Source organism: Castor canadensis, chromosome 7 (genome assembly GCF_047511655.1).
Source record: "Castor canadensis chromosome 7, mCasCan1.hap1v2, whole genome shotgun sequence".
Lineage (NCBI taxonomy): Eukaryota > Metazoa > Chordata > Mammalia > Rodentia > Castoridae > Castor > Castor canadensis.
Window position 1 is genome coordinate 63,431,596 of NC_133392.1, and position 15,203 is coordinate 63,446,798.

At 39.7% G+C, this 15,203-nt stretch overlaps 1 protein-coding gene across 20 annotated transcripts in view; it reads right to left on the reverse strand.

Moving 5' to 3' along the window:
* Usp54 (ubiquitin specific peptidase 54) overlaps positions 1-15,203 on the reverse strand; it is a 113,463-nt gene that overhangs the window by 5,378 nt on the left and 92,882 nt on the right. For 11 of the 20 annotated variants that reach the window (XM_074079120.1, XM_074079117.1, XM_074079119.1 and 8 more), the window contains 5 exons: positions 14,546-14,713; positions 11,209-11,343; positions 10,074-10,269; positions 6,413-7,809; positions 2,255-2,373 (listed from right to left, as the gene is read on the reverse strand). In XM_074079120.1, coding sequence (XP_073935221.1) covers positions 2,255-2,373; positions 6,413-7,809; positions 10,074-10,269; positions 11,209-11,343; positions 14,546-14,713 — 2,015 coding nt within the window. Of the gene's footprint in view, positions 1-2,254; positions 2,374-6,412; positions 7,810-10,073; positions 10,270-11,208; positions 11,344-11,430; positions 11,460-14,545; positions 14,714-15,203 lie in introns of those variants that run through there. The other 9 variants (XM_074079125.1, XM_074079123.1, XM_074079130.1 and 6 more) reach the window with 6 other exon arrangements.

The following is a 15,203-nucleotide window of genomic DNA, read 5'->3' on the forward strand; positions in this document are numbered from 1 at the left end:
AATTCCTAACACTGCAAAATAAAACCTGTTGTTACTTTTTTTCATTCAAATATTTATTAAACAAATATTTATTGAACATCAATTTTGCAAGAGATACAGCTAGAGCTAGAATGAACTTTTTTTTTCCTTTCTTTTTTTGTGGGGGTACTGCGATTTGAACTCAGGGCCTACACCTTGGGTCACTCCGCCAGTCCTTTTTTGTGATTTTTTTTTTTTTTGGAGATAGGGTTTCATGAACCATTTACCTGGGCTGGCTTCAAACCACGATCCTCCTGATCTCTGCCTCTTGAGTAGCTAAGATTACAGATGTGAGCCACCGGCACCTGGCTTAGAATGAACTTCTAATCCAGACTTTTTCTACTCAGTCAACTTACATTTAGAACGAATGGGTGAGTCAGCCCTGAAATATGTGTCACTACAAAACTGGAGACATTTCCTTTGCCTTCTAAGAGCTCAAAGTCTGGATTTCTGGAGGCTGGGAAGTTAAATGGCACTGTACTGGTACCTGCTTAGCACCTGGTAAGGGTCCTCTTGCTGAATCATTACATGGCACAGAACATCATGTGGCAAGACAGAGCAAATAGGCTAGCTCATGTCTTTCTTCCTATTCTAAGCCTGTTTTTACATTTTTAGTGAAAAATAACATGGTGGACAAGCTTCAATGAACTGGTGCCTTGCATCTTGACCTCTATTGTAATGTAAACTCAACTCTTCTTGAGCACATATATAAAATTTTCAAAAGGATGTATTATGTATCAATCTAGCCAAGACAGTATTTGAGTTTGGCTTGGGTTTTCCTGTCCCTTACCCTAACATTACTGCATTAGTATCCTATGGAAATCCTTTAAATCATTTTCTTTTTCTTGCTAATGTACATGTTTCAGGTTTGTTTTTGTTTTTATTTTAATGTCAGTACTGGGTTTGAACTAAGGACCTCATGCTTGCTAGGCAGGCACTCTTCCACTTGAGCCACTCCATCAGTCCCAGGTTTTGCTCTTGACTGAAAACACACTGGGACTCCACTCAAACATGTACTGGGGTAGAGAGTCAAAAATGAAACTATACTCTATCCTATTTCTTACTTTATTCCTTTGATGAGTACTGTGGGTTCTGACCCAATCAGCAGCCTATACAAGGCTTCCATGACTTCTGCTATGGTTTGGATGTAAAGTATCCCACAAAAGACTTGTATGTTAAAAGGCTTGGTGACCAGCTGGTGATTGAGAGGTGACTAGATCATAAGGTGCTAACCTCAAAAATGGATTAATCCATTTATGAAATCATCAATGAATGGGCTATTAGGAGGTGGGACCTAGTTGGAGGAAGTAAGTTAGAAGCATGCCTTTGAAGGATATATCTGTCCCTGACTTTGTTGTCACAGTCTCTCTGCTTCTCAGTTGCCATGAGGTGAGCAGCTCTAATCCATCACTTCCTCTCTGCCTAGACATTCTGTCTTACCCAGGCCCCAAAGAATGCAGCCAGTGACCATGGACAGAAACCTTGGAAACCATGAGCCAAAATAATCTTTCTTCCCTTGTTTTCTCAGATATTTTGTTACAGTGATGGAAGCTGACTAACACAACTCCTCGCATCCTAGGGAACTCTGTAACATACCCTTTCAGAACTGCTCCAGTAAAAGGAACATCCTATGGGCTCCAAATAAGTGTGTGTAAATAAAATAATAACTATAGGCCCTAATTTTTGCTGAATGCACATAGCTTTCCCAAAATTACAACCTTCAGTTTCTCTCTGCTTCTTCATCTACACTGTATTTTTACTAGCAAGGAGGAGGATGGTCTGAATAAATAAACCCTAATGCTACATACAAAACTGTGGGAAGAGACTGGAGCCTCCTCCCTCTCTCAGACAATGGTGCCACTGTGATTGTGTGAGATGCGGCAAAAGTTCTCTGCACCATAATGTTCATCCCCTCTATATTCCCTGCTGAGACCTTGTCAAGCTGCACCCTTCAAACACACAGGCAAACATATAACATCAGACCTGTGGTTTTCCACAGACCCTGTTCTCAGCAATATGGGAGACAAGTGGGTAAGACTCACTAGTAAACATTTGAAGTAGATATATTTAAAAGGTAGTGGCCACACGGCAATCTCTTACTCAAAAGCAGAGTGATCTCAGAACATGTTCTCTTCAGATAGCCCTACATGACCATGCCTCTGCCTTACTACCAACCCTACCACTCACTCTTTAACACATCACCCAGGTCCAAGACCTTAGCATTTGAGGCTGCTACCTGAGATGCAGGCACTGTGCTCATTTCATGGAGAATATGCTCCATTTCTGCTGTTGGAGTCTTTGAGAGATGGAGACCAGGTGCTGAATGCAATCTCCTCCCCTCACCATCTGCAGAGCCTAAGGAGAAAAACATAAGTACAAGTTGAAGCCATCTCTCTTCTGGGGCCTAAATTCTGAACCTGAAAGCACAAACTCGGGAATTCTTGTTTCATTAAAAAACAAATATGTAACCCTGAATCCAATGGGAGAATGTGTTCCTAGAATTTAGAAACAATAATTTTTAGAATATGAATGGATTCCTATAGGTCACAAGTGTCACAACCCTTGAAGAACTTTGTAGAAAAGGAGCTTTTTGAGAATTAACCTAGAAGGTAACACACACGCACAGGAAATTAATGTGAGTCAACTCCCTGTATAGCTATCCTCATCTCAACCAGCAAAAACACTTGTTCCTTCCTATTATTGCTTATACTCTCTCTCCAACAAAATTAGAGATAAGGGCAAAATAGTTTCTGCCGGGTATTGAGGGGGTGGGAGAGGGAGGGGGTGGAGTGGGTGGTAAGGGAGGGGGTGGGGACAGGGGGGAGAAATGACCCAAGCCTTGTATGCACATATGAATAATAAAACAATAAAATATATATATATATTTTATATATATATAAAAAAAAGAAAAGGAGCTTTTTGGACAAACAGCTGAATATCCCCATCCTAGTAACATTTCATTTTTTGTAAACATACTCTACTCTACTGGAGCTGGATTCAAGACTTGTAATATTAGAGAGTACATTATCTAACATGGTTATTTTCTAGAGTATCTGTGGTAACAAAGGAGACCATTAGTTCAGAATTTAAATGATCATAGTCATCATATATCAAACAACCTCATTTCCTATAACAAGAAAATGAGTTCTAGAATCTAACAGATAGTAGTTAAACCAGAATTACAATCCAAGTCTCAAGTTTTCAGCACAGTACTCTTCATCATCTCATCTGGTATTTTCCTATTACTCAGCAGGAGCTGTTCAAGAATATTTGGCATACGTAAGGCTCTTTTATCCCCACCCTCCTAGCTTCTCTTAACCACTCAAATTCTAAACAACTACTACTGCTACTCTAACCTAGATATATGACTCCCAAGGGGCTGTCCCCAATCCAATTAATTAAGTCTTCCATTCTGAAAATGTATCTGCCCCTGACCTATTATTTCATATATACATTCATGTCTCAATTTGATACTTAGGTTCTAATATATCTGGCTGAAGTATATTATTGATATAAGTATAAAGACCAGTTCTTGTTTTTTGTTTTTTTTGCCTGGTACTAAATGCAGTTGTCCTAATACTGCCTCTGATTCATCTGGGAGATTTTTAAACTACAACTTTTTGTGGTTGGGGGGAGGGTGTAGCTCAGTGGGAAAGCACTTGCCTAGCATGCATGAGGCTCTGGGGTAGGCATGTGTATGCATGCATGAGTGAATTAGCCAGAGAGATATAAAGAGAGACAGAGGGTGGGGGTGAAGGAGAAAGATCCAGCTTCCTACCTCACTATAGATCTGAACTAGAAGGTGGTTCAAGCCTGAAAATCTTTGTTTTAAAAAGGCTTCCCAAAAAATGTAAAAAGATATCCTTTAACATTATTTGAGGAAATGCTATAGCATTATTCGAATCAACCTGGAAAACTCCATTAGAACTGAAAATGTATTTACTCTCTTGCCCCATTCTGACCTAAGAACAGGAAGAAAAAGCACCAACTTGTAACAACTTATCTATAAAGATATTTTCTTCTGGCATTATTTATAGTAGCCAAGAACTAAAAACTATGCCTATCTATAGCAGAATGGCTAACCACATTATAGTATCCTTAATATCAAATATTCCCCAACCATTAAAAAAACTGAGTTGCTGGGGAGAGGGGAGGTGCCACAAACAATGTATACACATGTAAGTAAATGTAAAATCGATAAAACAAAAGGAGAAAAAAAATTGAGTTAAACTAGATTACTTGGTGGATTTTCATGAAAAATTGTTGGGTTAAAAGAAAAAATGATCCCTAAGAAACACTGTATATGCAGGTCTACATAGGATTTTATGAACAGGAAAATAGAAAAGTATGCATATTATACTGCTACAAGGGAAGGTGGAGAACAGAAGGTAGGGACTGATGCAAGGAAAAGAGAAATAGATAAGAAAATGGTCTATAATAAAAAAATAGCATGTGTGCTGTGAACCATTTATAAAAAATTACTTCTGTGTGTTTATATATATATTTTTTTAATTTATTTTTATTTTATATATATTATATATATATGGGGGGGCACAGAACTAGGGTTTGAGCTCAGGGTCTCACACTTGCTACGCAGGCACTCTACCACTTAAGCCATTCCAGCAGTCCTTTTTTGTGTTGGGGATTTTTAAGACCGAGTCTCTTGAACTATTTGCCCAGGTTGGCCTCAAACCTCAATCCTCCTGATCTCTGCCTCCTGAGTAGCTAGGATTACAGGTGTGACCCACCAGCAACTGGCGATTTTTTATTTTTTTAAGTCACTCTTCAGATAGCTATGGGCAGCCAGCTTTAATAATTATAGTTGTAATGATTAGAATTTGGTGTTCCTCTTATCAAACTTTGTGTGATTCCTAGACAAAGAACCTTTTGGTGGGAGTAGATTCTTGTTCTTTTTTTATTTTGCTGTTTTGTTTTTTCAGACAGGGTCTTGCCCAGGCTGGCCTCAAACTCAACAATCCACCGACATCCAACCTGGCATTCTACAACTCGTGACAAGACTTCATCCCTTTTATAGAATATTTTTTGAGCCTTTTGTCTATTTAAGTCCAGCCCCTACACCCGAGATAGGAGAATGTTAACCACCTACAGTTATTCATCCTGTCAACATATTAGAAGTTCTACTACTTAATACTTAAATACTATTAGCTTCCAGAGTCTCAATTACCTGAGTCTATCACAGTTTAGTAGAAATTGCAAATATAACTCAAGCCCTCTTGATTACCATCCTTGTAAGAGCCTATTTTATACTTCTCCAAGCCTCAGAATATTTAGAAATATCATTTACAATCTCTGACAGAATCTACAGATATACATTTTTATAGCAACAGAATTCCACAGATTACAAGTAATCATTTCATTTCCAGATTTAAATCTGTGATGTGAACTTGAGGTATAGGTACTCAGTGCTATCTCATGGAGAGTCAGTGAATGGCGACTTTACAGGCATACTACTTTAAAAATTCTGTGAAGTCTTAGCTAGCAAGAATGAAGCTGAGTTCAAAGCCCAGTATTGGGAAAAAAAAAAATATATCTGTGAAGACTAAACCCAGCACTTTCTAAAGGAATCAAGGAAGGATTGAGGAAAGTCTTAATATTTCTGGTTCAGAATATTTAGGAACATAATTTACAATCTCCGACAGAATCTACAGATATACATTTTTATAGCAACAGAATTCTACAGATTACATATAATCATTTCAGTTCCAGATTTAAATCTGTGATGTGAACTTGAGGTATAGGTACTCAGTGCTATCTCAAGGAGAATCAGTGAATTGCTATTTTACAGGCATACTACCTTTAAAAATTCTGTGAAGGCCTAGCTAACAAGAATGAATGATTTCAAAGCCCAGTATTGGGAGAAAAAAAAAAAAAAATCTGTGAAGACTAAATGCAGCAGTTCCTAAAGGAATCAAGGAAGGATTAGGGAAAGTCTTGATATTACTGGTTCAGTATGATCTGGAAATGCCACACTGGAGACTTGGCTCAATGTGGATATCCCTGTTTTAAGATGGACCTAGAAGCTAAATCCTGGGATGTTTAGCATCTAAACCACAGAAGGATGACTTTTCCTCTCAGTCTCCACTCTCAAAGGCCTATGAAACATTCTCCAGCTCTGCATACTGGAGAAGCCATGGGCAAATACTGAGCAGTCTCTATTTATGAGCAGGGAATTGATCTCAGTGATAATTCTGCCCCCATCTCTAGCCCACATCTAGCCCTTGTCCTGAAAGCTTTATGAGTAATGTCAGAAGTTCTACTACCTCTCGCTAAGCTAGGGATACTATCTGTACACGTCACTCCTCCTCTGATGTTGTCTTCCTGCTTTCACCTTTTATGTGTTCTCCACTCTCCTCTACCTTGATTGCATTCTTACCTGTATGGCTAAGTGGATGCCAAGCCACATCCTGCTGTCTCCATCCAAAACAGCCATCTTGAGAAGCTTGAAGACTGGCCTGATAGAGAGATTCCAATTCAGAGGTCTCCTGCTCTGTGTCTTGGTTCCAATGTGGATGCAAAAGAATGTGATTCCTCTCTGGATAGGTTACACAGGTGTGGGAGTCATGGGGGAAGGACTTCACTCCTGGGCCAGGGAGCCCATGTTTAAGCTGAGAATCACAAAGCCTTGTGACATTCACCCAGGAATCCAAAGGCAAAGAAGTCTCTAAATTGATACTGGTTCCCAGCTCACTAGGCCTAGCATCTCTCACTTGGGATGATAGCTTCCCTTTGTATATACCTGGCTCTGCCAACCTAGGCTGTCCTCCCCTAGAGGTTTCACCATTAGGCAGCCCAGAGTCTATGGCAAGAGAATAGTGGTCAGTAGGCTCTTCCCAGGAAGGCAGTCTGTCCCTACCATCCAGAGAAGGTTGCTGTTTTACCCAAGGACAGTGGCCTTTTCCTTGACCCTGTGGAAAAGGAGGCTTAAAGTCAAAAGGGGAAGAGTTCTTCCTCAGACTACCTGGCAAACTTTGATTCTGGGAACCTGTAGCATTCCTTGTGGAGGCACCCTGCATCCTCTGGAACTGCTCTGCCAGAGAGCGAACAAGTCCCTTTGTGCTGGGAAACTCCGATCTACAGGGCTCCTCGCTGCCTCCGATCACTTTTGAAGTCAATAAAGTTTGGAGGTTTTGGGCTTGGAGGCACTGGTTAGTTTTCTGCACAGGATCAGGAGAGTGAAGCACAGATGAAGAAGCAGCAGGCATTATGGGGTGGCAGGCCCTATGAGGAGGAATGCTAGGCTGATCTGATAAACTTGAAGAATTACAGCCTAGGCTGTGTGCATTTCGTCTCTCATAAGTGGCTCCTCGTGTTGGTGTTGGGACCACCAGGGAAGGGTCAGCAGGATCCCTCTTTTCTTGGAACAACTGTTCTTGAGCAATGCCCTTTCCTTCTTGTGGAAGGAACATGTTGCAACTGCAGCTGTCTTCTCTGTGACTTTGCAGCTTACCCTCGGGTGAATCCAATGGCACATATTCTTGGAGAGAATTCTTCTCAGTCTTCTCTGTTGTTTTGGGTAAATGCTGCCTGTGGAACACAGAGTGATCAACATTGCCCACCTCACCTGAAGTCAGAAGCTTCGAGGCAGATCTATTGGGAGAATTGTGCTGTGGGGCAGATGCAGCAAGTGACTCTGGGAATAGTGACGAGTGTGACTCATGGCAGGAAGCAGGTGAGTGGAAGAAAGAAGAACTGGCCCCAAACTCTGAATTTACGCAGGGTTCCAGTTGGGCCTCTCGGTTTAACAATACTTGGAGCGGGATAGACTGTTCACTGAAACAAATGGAGAGAGCCAGTCAAAAGCTGTCTTGATTGACAAGAACACTTCCACAATGAACTGCTCATTCCATTCCCATTTCTAGCTATCTAGAGAATGATGAAAATAAATGGAAAGGCAAGTACAAAGTCAATAGTTTAAAGGTTTGCAAAAAAACAAAAGGCATATAGTCTACTCACACCTAAACAGGTAATGCTAAACCTCTATTAAATGCCCTCACCAAAGTTGCCACAGTAGTATTAAATAGCACTCTGGTCAACATTCTTCATTACCTGTGAAGACCATTCTAATAACATTTCTACTTGCAAATTAAAAACCAAAAACTACTATTCCCACATGCAGATGACATGGAAGGTAAGCAAAACCTGAAAATCAGTCATACCAAACAGCAAAAATCCAGAATGAAGTCCTACCTATGGTCCTATGAGATAGCCTAGTCAAAGGAACCAAGAGAATACAATTACAAAATACAGGGTGATGTGGATTCATGGGATTACAGAGATCAATTACTTTCATAATCTGGGTTGCACCTCATTTAAATGTTTCCTCAAAGTAGTATACTATGACTGTCTTGAGATTTAGGAATGGGAAAAGGGATTAACTGCATTTTGTTGGTTTTTCACAGTGCCCCCAGTGACACCTTGAGCCACTCCACCAGCCCTATTTATGATGGGTATTTTCAAGACAGGGTCTCACAAACTATTTGCCTGGGCTGGCTTTGAACCACAATCCTCTTGATCTCTACCTCCTGAGTAGCTAGGATTACAGGCGTGAGCCACCAGTGTCTGGCCTGTTTTTTATTTCTGACCAAAAAAATACAGTGTTACAATCATTTAAATAAAACCTTACCCCTTTCAAACACTGGATTTTCAGATTAATGATGCTTAACCTGTTCATCCTAATCTGAAAATCCAAAATCTGAAATGCTCCAAACCCTAAACCCTCTGGAGTATAGACATGGTGTTCTGGATTTGGAGCATTTCAGATTTTCAGATTAGTAATCCTCAACCAGTAAAGTCTAGGCAAGTGTTACAAAATGTGAAAAAAAAAAAAACAAAAAACTGAAATCTAAATTCTGGTCCTATGCATTTTAGATAAAAGATACTTAACCTGAATGCTATAAAATTTGTGACTCTTATCACCCAGTTATCCTTACAACAATATAAGGAATATGGTATCTTTATTCTAATTATTAAGGGGAAATCTAATCATAAAAGGCAGTATTACATAATGGTCAAGGATATGAGCATTGGCATCAAACAGATCTAGATTTGAATTCTACACTTCTACCACTTATTAGCTAGGTAATTATGGGTTCCTTACTTATCCTCTCTGAGGCCAAGTTCCCTTATTTATAAAGTATGCTAAGTAACAGTCTCTAATCTCATAAAATTATTGTAAGAATAAAATAAAGTTATAGACTAGAGGTATAGCTCACACCTGCTTTGCAAGTACGAAGCCCTGAGTTCAAACCCCAGTCCCACCAAAACGGAAAACAAAAACATATAAAGTACTCAGCTCAGACCAAATCTAGATAAATAGTCTAAAAGTGTTTCAATGTATGATAGGAATGTAGCTCAGTGGTAGAATGCTCACTTAGCATGTGCTCAGTTCCATCCCTAGCACCATAAAACTGATTTTATTATACTTTATTTTGAAAACTACTAAATGTATTAAAGGCCAAAGTTAATTTTTATGTAAATTCATTTACTTTAAATAAAAGCCAATTTTAAGACCTAAGATTGTGATACTACAACAATGGCTACTGGGACATTAGGTGTAGAAGAACTAACAAAGGACCTAGATAAGCTAACAAAGAGAATCTTTGTGTCTCTTTATGGTTTAATCAGAGCAATGAAGACTGCTTTCTCCTTTTACATGAGCAATGGGAAAAACTGAAACCCCAACATGGTTGCTATTATAACATGAAAGTAGCACGTATTGCCATGTCTAAGAACACAATATATACAAATATAATATTCATGGTGTTACATGAGTCCAGGGATGAACTCACCCACAGGGAATTTGGACAAGTAGTCTATTTATTATGCTGCACTTTTTGCATCTTTCTAGGAACTATTAAGGATAGGACAAGTTTAATAAAGCTTCACTATATGTCTGACCTGAGAGAAGAAAATCTTTTCAGCTGACTCTTCTCTCTCCCCTGTAGTTGCCAAGACACTGAGAGCTCTTGCTATGAAGCACCCATTGTCACTTCCTCCCCTGGTGTCCATAAACTAATGTGGTTCCCAAGCACTACCTTGTCAGCTGAGGGAGGGCGCCCCCCTGTGATGGGAGGCAAGCTGAGGGCTGCGAAGGCTGCTGCGATGATTGTTGCTGCCGCATGCGATCCTGCAGGCTCCGTGCTTTTCGAATACTGATTTGCAACTTCTTATCGACTAGGGCTCTGCTGTGTGTGCTAGAGCTGGCACCATGCAGGGCAAATCTTAGTTTAGCTAAAATGCAAAAGAAAATATAGCAGGAACAGAACACAAAATACAAACAAAATAAAAAGAACAAAATTGAACCCAAAACAAGCAAAGATATGCAGTAAAACTCAAAATATGCAACAGGAATGCAAGGCATGGACCATGCATATGCTGTCCAGGGCTGAGAGCTGGTGCTGGCTGTAAGGAACATTCATCAAAGCCATGAAGGCGAAACAGGTTAATACAAATTAAAAAAAACAAAAATAGCAATGAAGAAAAAAAAAAAACTAAAATGAATCAGGAAAAGAAACTAGTGCTTAGAAACTGCCACTCTTGTCATTCTTTCCAACTGAGCTGTTCAACTCTGCTCTCCACACTCTGCTCCCAACTCCCCCTCCCTGATGGCTAACAGCAGAAATAAGATCCAAACCTGCATCTGTCTTTACAGAGCATAGCTTCTCATGGGTCACATTTAATAGTCAGATATCAATTCTAAGCCTTAGTCCCTTGCTATTAAATAATGGTGCTATATACCAGGAAGGCAGGGGAGAAACAAAAAGAATAGAATATTGCAGTGGAAAGTTACTGGCCTGGGAAGTAGAGTCAGTGTACTCAATTTTCTTATCATAAGCTCCAACTCACTAGCTAGAGACTAAAGAAAGAACAGACTATCTTCATATCTACTGTCTAACTTTATCTGGGGATAAGAAGGTAGGCATGGCTTCAGAATTCATCTGTGGATTCCTGCTGAGGTTATTTCAGTAAATATCCACAGGCTACAGTGCCAGTGCCAGTGCCAGGTACATTTAGAAATCTGAAGGACAAAGACAGCTAAAGTGCCTCAGTTTGGGAATGTGAGAGGAAACAGATATAAAAACTATTCATATGGTCATCTGTGTGACAACACTCATAGCTATTGTGAAGTTAGTCAAAAATGCCATAGCCATAGCAGTTAGAGTTACTTACAGATAGCTTCATTACAGAGAGCCAAAGCTGCAGCACAGTCTCCCTTTTGTTCCAGATGCAGGGACTCTTCAAACACTGAATTTGCCTCTTGCAGGGACCTCTCAAAGCCGTCACTCCTCCCTGAAAGGGCCAGCACTTTTCATTTTCATTACAATTAATTCCAGCTTCTCCTGTGTACTGTTGCTTCCCTTTGATACACACAAATCCACTGGTCTACTCTCATTCCCACTGTCACAGCTATTGAAAAGTCTCTGAAACAAATAGGGCATCCATTTTTGCTTTAACTAAGATTTTACCAAGGCCATGAGAGAGAGGTATATTATTGCCAGCCATATATTCTAACTCCTAGACTTCTCAAAGAATCTCTAAAAGAAAGAACAAAGCATTGTCTATAGCAGCAAAGTCGTTTTTATGCCTACAACTGAACTGCTCTTTCACAGTGTAACAGGATACCTACAGCTTGTCAACCAGTGCTAGAGTGTGCCAGACTTCCAGTGTTGTTACGTCAACAATGGCTTCACTATTCTTTAGAAAGTCATCCATACCAGTTCTTCCCTACATCAATTCACAATCCTCTCTGCACCACCCCAAACTAGAAACTCAGTACACCTCTTAGGCACAGGTGGTCTACAGTTTCTACCTCAATGTACCTACCACAGCAGTTGAACTGGGTTTATTGTTACACCAACATACCTTTCATGTGCACTGCTAAGTATTAATTTTATCATGCTCTTGCTCAACAAAACTATCCCCAAAAAGATACCATCCCACATAGCAAGCATGTAATATTCCTTCCTCCTCTCAAAGTGAATGTGTGTCAAAGGAGGTGCAGAAGAGACCAAGCACAATGCCAGATGAAAAGACTAGGGAGTACCTATAGCAAAGGCATTCACAAGATTATGGGCAGAAGGGAAATCAAAACATCTGAGTCATTTCTCCTCAAATGTCTTCCTACCCTCATCCTTTACTTGCCACCTCCAACCAGACATAAGAAAAGCTCTTTCACACCCATAACATTCATTTTCTACTTTATTATAGCTTTTAGAGAGCAATTAGACACAGTGGAAATAGCAGGTTGATTATAAAAAATTTGGCACTCAGGTCTTTCCACCTGTAAAGGTGTGGTTTTCCCATGTTCAAAGCTCTCTCATTATATTTGGAATGAACTGAATCTATACAACTTATATAATCATAGTTGATGGCTAAAACAAAAAAAGTTTTCAGCTGGGCTTGTTGGTGTATGGCCATAATAAAAGTACTTGAGAGGCTAAGGCAGAAGGATCATGAGTTTGAGGACAGCCTTGGCTACCCTTGGTGACACAGCAAACTTTACAAAGATCTGGGCAAACTATAGTTGGTCAATCAGTATATATTAGGCTTAAATTCTTGTCATCCACAATTTTAGCACTCCATTCCTTGCTCTTCCAGGAGATGCTAAATCAAAGTATATATAGAGAATTGACAATGAGACATGGGTCAGTGGAATTCCCTTAATGTACTGCTCAACTGAAAGGAGGAGGAAAAAACAAAGAGAAAAATGCTAAGTCCCTCTTTCAGAAATAATATAAACCTGGAATACCAAAGTGATATGCTCAAGACCAAAAAAGGAAGAAAACACTACCCAAATACAGAGACAACTAAGGAATTAGGATATTAAAACTTATTTTGAAACAAACACATTGGCTAGGGAAATATAAGACAATAATTGCCTTCAATCAAAAGACAGTATAGAGCTGGGTGCCAATAGCTCATGCCTATAGTCCTAGCTACTTGGGAGGGAGAGAGTGGGAGAATCAAGGTCCCAGGCCAGCATGGACAAATAGGTCACAAAACCCCATTTCAAAAATAACCAGAGCAAAATGGACTGGAGTCACCTGGCTCAAGAAGTAGAGCACCTGCTTTGCAAGCACAAAGTCCTGAGTTCAAACCCCAGTCCCACCCAAAAAAAAAAAAAAAAAAATACAGGGAATAGGGATATAGGTCAGTGGTAGACTGCTTGCCTGATGTGTGAGGCTGTGGATTCAATCCACAGCACCCCAAGACAGTAGGATTAGAGGAGAAAAGCTGCCCCAAAATAAGACTACTACAGCCACAAAGTTACTTTGTGAGTTACAAAGAGAGAAATGGCTAAGAGAAAGTAGTCACCCAAATAACATTATCTCCTATCCTTTATACCACATTAGCATAATTTGTTGTATCTCAGGATTTGTGGCAAGAATGATAAATTCATCTTTAGAGAAAGAAAAGCCGAGATATGTCTCACAACCTATTTAAGGTAGATACTTCAGCCTATTGAACTCCTGTTATTGAAGGCTAGTCTCTTTTGGCACAAAGTGATATCCTAAACAATTTTAGGGAGAATAACAATGACTAATGAGCAGTTAGGGAAGTTTAAGTCAGTGCAAATCATACAAGATTGAAGAATGAACTGTCATGAGATTAAAAGTAAATTAGGAGATAGGTGCTGGTGGCTCATGCCCAAAATCTTAACTACTTGGGAAGCTGAGATCAGGAGGATCAAGGTTCCAAGTCAGCATGGGCAAATAGTTCATGAGACCCCATCTCCCAAATGATCAGAATAAAATGGACTGGAGGCATGGTTCAAGTAGTAGAATGCCTGCTTTGAAACTGTGAAGCCCTAAGTTCAAACCCCAGCCCCACCAAAAAAATTTAAAGTAAATTAGAGCTGGATGTGGTGGTTCATACCTGTAACCCCAGCTACTCAGAAGGCTGAGGCAAGAGGATTTCAAGTTTAAGACCAGCCTAGGCAACAAAAGGAGACCACATCTAGAATAAGACCCCAAATCAAAAACCAAACCAAAAAACAAACAAGAAACAATAAAATCAGTAAATTAGGGGTCTGGAATGTAGCTCAGTGGCAGGGCACTTGTCTAACATGCACAAGACTGTGGGTTCAATTCCCAACGCTGCATTTAAAAAAAAAAAAAGTACATCAGGCTTTATGTTCTCAGCTCATATTTGGCAGATGCTCTTTTTTCAAACTTGAAGGGCATGTTTCTTCCCAGCAAGTAGAATTCCCTTCACTGTCAGTGGGACTCACTGCCCTTTCAACTGTTTCTGAATTGAAGTTTGTTTTACTTACATCTTCTCTAGATATTCATAAATAATATATCTAACCTAAGGCTTCGAATAGATACACCCCAAGTCAGTGCCTATTTCCAATCAATAGGCTTGTTACCATCTACTCTAGCTTTCACTGAAATGGCTGAATTAAAATAAAACTTTGCAAAAGAGAAGAAATTTCCAAGCTTGGATCTTTTTTCCTGTCTTTTCAATCTGTCCCCATCACCCATAACCTAATTCTCACAACAATTACCCTGATTCTGCAGTTCATCCAAGTCCATGAATCGGCTGGGGTGAGGATTAAACCCTTTAGCAGCCTCTAATTCCTTCTCCCTTTTCCTTCGAAGTTCTTGTTCCTGGGCCCTCCGGGCCACCTCTTCCTGCAATTCATCCAGTTCACTTTTAGAAGATGTTTCCCCACCTGGGATATAAAGCCAGAGAGAAAATAAATCACCACATTCAGGAATCAAGAAAAGCATCTACTGAATTTATGGTCACTGTGCCACTTTCCTTTAGAACTCTTGCTTTCAGTTTAAAATTCATATTTTGGATGGTATTTTCCAAATCAGATTCAGCGTGGGACCTGGGCCATGAATTTGTAACAATAACAAATAATTTCTGAAAGCTTCCTAACAAAGCGACAGGCATAACACCTAACCTTTGTTAAGCATATTCAATGTGGTAGAACAATTTTAAAAACACTTTTACATATATTATTTCATTTAATTCTTACAAATGATGAAGTAGATACTACTACTCCCATTTTAGGAAATGAGAAAATTATGGTATAAAAAGATGACAGGTTGTAAAGAGTAGAGCTCACTGCAAGTCAAGTAGGTTAAATTCATTAATCCAGCCTCTTAACCAATAAGGAACTGTCTCTTCAGGTGCTGTTGCAGTCACTTGGGAGC